The sequence below is a fragment of the Limulus polyphemus genome, unplaced genomic scaffold (genome assembly GCF_000517525.1).
Source record: "Limulus polyphemus unplaced genomic scaffold, Limulus_polyphemus-2.1.2 Scaffold4275, whole genome shotgun sequence".
NCBI lineage: Eukaryota > Metazoa > Arthropoda > Merostomata > Xiphosura > Limulidae > Limulus > Limulus polyphemus.
Window position 1 is genome coordinate 91,772 of NW_013669885.1, and position 5,034 is coordinate 96,805.

At 31.3% G+C, this 5,034-nt stretch overlaps 1 protein-coding gene across 1 annotated transcript in view; it reads right to left on the reverse strand.

Moving 5' to 3' along the window:
- LOC106470894 (fasciclin-2-like) overlaps nucleotides 1-4,088 on the reverse strand; it is a 17,441-nt gene extending 13,353 nt beyond the window's left edge. The window contains exons 1-2 of the mRNA XM_013931471.2: nucleotides 3,881-4,088; nucleotides 2,326-2,422 (exon numbers count right to left, since the gene is read on the reverse strand). Of these exons, the coding sequence (XP_013786925.2) occupies nucleotides 2,326-2,422; nucleotides 3,881-3,958 (175 nt within the window). The 5' untranslated portion in view covers nucleotides 3,959-4,088. The remainder of the gene's footprint in view (nucleotides 1-2,325; nucleotides 2,423-3,880) is intronic.
- Nucleotides 4,089-5,034: the final 946 nt, after the last annotated feature.

A 5,034-nucleotide genomic window follows, 5' to 3' on the forward strand; every position in this document is an offset into this window, starting at 1 on the left:
AAAAGTATCCTGCGCAAACTATGCTAATGGAACATGATCATCTGTTAGCCCTTATAACAAGCGTATCTCCAAAAGTACCCTGCGCAAGTTCTGCTAATGGAACATGATCATCTGTTAGCCCTTATAACAGGCATATCTCCAAAAGTATCCTGCGCAAACTATGCTAATGGAACATGATCATCTGTTAGCCCTTATAACAGGCATATCTCCAAAAGTATCCTGCGCAAACTATGCTAATGGAACATGTTCGTCTGCCCTCTAATAGCATCTTCAACAAATTCACATACATGAAACATATTTAGAGCCCAATAAGATGTTCAAAATTACAAACAAAAATGTCACATCTTAAAATTTTACAGAAGTAAACTTTGTGGACAAAGCGCATGTTTAATACATGGATATGTGACGGTTCCATTAGGATATCTGGTTACACATGCTAGTTAGAAAGTAGGGATCTTCTAAAACTTGAGGTATCATGTTTTCTGTAATGATTTCACGAGCAAAAACTTTTGTTTGGATCAACTAATTATAGCCAATTATTTTTTTATGTTTTTCAGGAAAGAAATATGTAACTGCAAACAACACTCTCGTCATTCGTAATGTATCCAAAGATGATGCGGGAAATTACACCTGCCGAGCTTTCGTAGTTACTAGCATGACCTCACAGACTAAAACAATAGTGATCAATGTTAAAGTGAAGTGTAAGTTTTATTTACAACTAAAAATCTGGTGTAAAGAATCTGGTGCAAGGCTTTTATACATGAATATTTTTAAAATAACTTTATTTGATATCTTCATTTTCAGTACTATTTGACAATCGCTAAATCTATGTAGACATTTGCATTTTTCTATGATACATAGATACTTAGTATAAGATACTCATCGTTTTTCAGTCATGACATAATAATTTTCACCCAAATCGGTTTTCGATACCTAGGCTGAGTAGGATAGACATAAACCATTGTGTAGCTTTGTGCTTAAAAACAAACAAGATAAGACAAGATACATGTTTTCATACTGAGATAAAAGAACGGATTTCCTTCACATTATATGCGATAAATTGTAAAACAAAAATAAACTAAGAAAATTGAACTGGTTAAGTAAGGTGGCTAAAACATGGTTTAATAAAATAACAAGTTAAAACAAAATAAATAACTAACAATATCATGTTATCTCCGAGAAGAGATGTACAAAAAATGTCTGAATCTTACTTGAAGAAATATGTAGAAGATAGTGTTGACTTTTGTTTATCGTCATAATGAGTTTTACCTTATTATAAAAGTTGAAATACCTTACGGTTATATATAATATATTCTGTTACAAACATATGTATTCAATATAAAGAATACTCCACTCGGAAGCATCCTTGTAGTTTCTTATGTTTCATAGTTCTTTTAACAATTAAAAAATCACGTATTGAGGATTTCAAAACACGTATCACCTGGGCTTAACAGAAAGTTCAGTTCATTTTTAATTATAAATATAATCGTGCTTTTATTTTACTTATACTGGTCATTTCATTCATAAGTAGTTGGAAACATATCACTCTCATAAAGTAAAAGGTGTAGACAGAAAAAGTAAAATAGTTTGAAAACATGTCACTCTCATAAAGTAAAAGGTGTAGGTAAAAAAGTAAAATAGTTTGAAAACATGTCACTCTCATAAAGTAAAAGGTGTAGACAGAAAAAGTAAAATAGTTTGAAAACATGTCACTCTCATAAAGTAAAAGGTGTAGGTAAAAAAGTAAAATAGTTTGAAAACATGTCACTCTCATAAAGTAAAAGGTGTAGACAGAAAAAGTAAAATAGTTTGAAAACATATCACTCTTATAAAGTAAAAGGTGTAGACAGAAAGTAAAATAATATAAACTTAAATTAACTTATTTCTGTTTTCTTGACAATTTTTAACTAACTAAGTATACGAAGAACCTTAGTTAAGGAAATCTTTTACTAAAAAGTTCAGTCTTTGGAGGATTTTACTTGCACAAGAAAACTTTCGGAATGAAATGCCTAAGCCAAGCTTATATTAGACGTTTGTGAAGTCTGTGTGTTTAGATGGTTTTACTTATTAAAATATTCTTTCCCTTTACGTAAATTAAAATATCAATATCAACTACTGTTAGCTTTAAGAAACTTTGAGGTTTCGAACAAATAATCTTCATTTTCTGGTAAAAATTACCAGATGCTGGTCAAAAGAAACATATTGTAGCCACAAGATCTAGAAAAAACGTATGTATGTTACTTACTCTTTCTTTACTTTTTCTTTTACTGCACAAAGTATCTAATGGTAACTAGCCTTATGTGGTAGTTTTTAAATAGTTCTTACCACCTTCACGTAATATGAATTTTCGTTCGATGGAGCCTAACTTGTTCTCTGATTGGCACAAATAATCACCAAATACACTGTCATTGTAGACATTGACCTGTAGAAACAACAAAAGAATAAAGTAATACGTGACATGCCCAAATGGTTATAAAAATGTACAACAAAATAAGGCTCATTACAAAATTATAAATATCATACTGTATTTTTTGTAATTATAAATTAAGCTTTCGTTTCGTTTCTTGGAAGAAAAATCTGAGGTAATGGATAACATAATTTAAATCTTCAATATAACAAAAACATTATAACTCTATTCTTAAAAAAAAATACTTTGCCAAGTTAATGTTAAGTAACCTGGCGTCAAGTATTGTTTATGAAATTACGTATTATTGTGATTCGTTACAAAGTTTGAAAGAGAAACGTGTTAATATAATGCGTTAAACATATCAAGTAGATGTTAACGTGGAGATGCATGGAATAGTGCAAACGTAGCTGTAGTAAGATCTTTGTTATATACCTTGAAGTACATTACAACATACATATAAACATAGAAAAATATATATATATATGGTTAAAAAACAGAAGCTCGTAATGTATTTTTAAAGGCATCATATTTGCACAAAACTGTACTTGTGAAAACTGTAACAATTTCTTCAACAATTCGAGTATTTGCATTATTATTTATTGTGAAATGTATTATAACATACACCATTACAGAACTGTGAAACATATTAACTATACAACATACGTATCTAGATATACATTTTTATTTAGTTACGTAATTAAAACAACACATGCATTTACCTTTTAAGCCTTTTGATTATCAACATAGGTGTATTACATATCCACGTTTGATATTGTTTCAGGACGTAAGCTTACAGTTTTATTATAAAAAAAGTTTTATAATTTCTTATAAGAATTATAAAGCATCTATTCTCTGTGGATATTCTCTACATGATAGAAATAAAAGTTAGGTAGAAAATGTACAAATAAAGATATCTATCTCCATTGGCAATGAGGGGGATTAATAATGCTATTTCAATATCTAGGATCTCTGGCAGGAATACAACATCTCTTCAAAAATGCTATCTTCGTGCAAAACATTAATGATTCTGAAACCAAAGAAATAGAAAGGATGAAAAGTTCAACGAAAGGTTCTATTTTAACTAATCTAAAAATCGACATTAAAATTTCTAGTCTATAGGCTAATTTTATGTAGAAAAAGTTCAGGTGTTGAATTAGCGTCTAAAACTAAAACACTAGAAAACGTGGAGGGGAATTACTTATCTAAGTGTTTACTCAGAACAAAGTTTTATGTTACTAATAATTGTATGAGATAACTATATTTCTGTTGTAACACACATGTTTATTGATGTTACCAATAGGCGAGATTTGAGACCAAGACGTGGTAGGGCCAAAAAAAAGTCTGACTTAATTGTATACTATATTCCACAGAAAGAAATCAGTCAAACGCCCCCTTACTCCCCCATAATCCCGCTTATGAATGCTGCTAGTGATACTGCATGTATTAGCATTTGTTACCATGTGTTACCATTACCTGCAAGATGCTCGTGTTGGAATCTGTACGAAATATTTTGTAGGTAGAACTCTCTTCGATCACGTCCTCATCTCTCATCCATTCAAACGATGGAATAGGGTTACCATCAGCTTCGCATGTGATATTCACAGTGGAGTCAACGCTGGAATAAATAATCTCGGACTCCGGGGTTTTCGATTCTGGAGGGTCTAAAAATATTATTAAATTTATTACTTATCACTTGTCAGTGGTATAAGCGTCAAGTGACATAAACTCTCAAATTCTTGTCTTGTTTGCCTAACTTTAACTACTGATGAGATCCAAATATTGCATCATAGTGAGTATCCAATAATTTGTTTGTCTGTTATAACACTCGTAAAACACATATTAAACCCCAGCCGTAATTAGTGAGATTAATTCTAATATTGATGTTATGTTTGTTAAAAAAAATTATTTGACTCATATGTATCCACCAAAGTTTCCTCCCCAGTGGTTCAGCGCTGTCTTATAAAGCTAAAACCCGGGTTTTGATACCTTGGTAGGAGCTTTGTGCTTAATCAAAACCAATCCAACAAAGTCACGGACCCATAAACCACGTGGTACAAAAATAACTTAGAAAAATGTGTTTGAAAAGTTGATTGGATTCCTCCGAGCCTCCTCAGTAATCTTAAGAGTTAAGCCACTCTACGGAATTAAAAGTGAAAATAGTACTTACCCACACAAGAAAAACTTTGTACTCGAATAACATGAAACAATAAAAAGTTGGGAGAAAAACGTCATGCCACACGAATTAGATTAGTTAAAATTTTGTAACCCAGATCTAAGATGTTACAGTTTGTCACCCTCATCATGCTGTAAAATGCTGCTTCTCCTTTTATTATTGTTTTACATCAATAGACTAAAAGGTAGTTACTTGTTTTAATATTTTTTCGGATATGATGTAAGAGGATCGTGTTTTTATATATGGCATACGGAACCTTTCTCCCACCACGGTGGCTCAGCGTTAAGTCTAAGAGCTTATAACGCTATAATAATGGCTGGAAACGGCTTGAATGGGTAATGAAGAAAAACTTTAATATAAGTTTAACATAACAGCAAATGTACAACGTTTCGACAAGGTTTTGTCATCATCAGATACCTTTTAAAGTTTTTTATACTGGTTTAAGTTTTTCGAT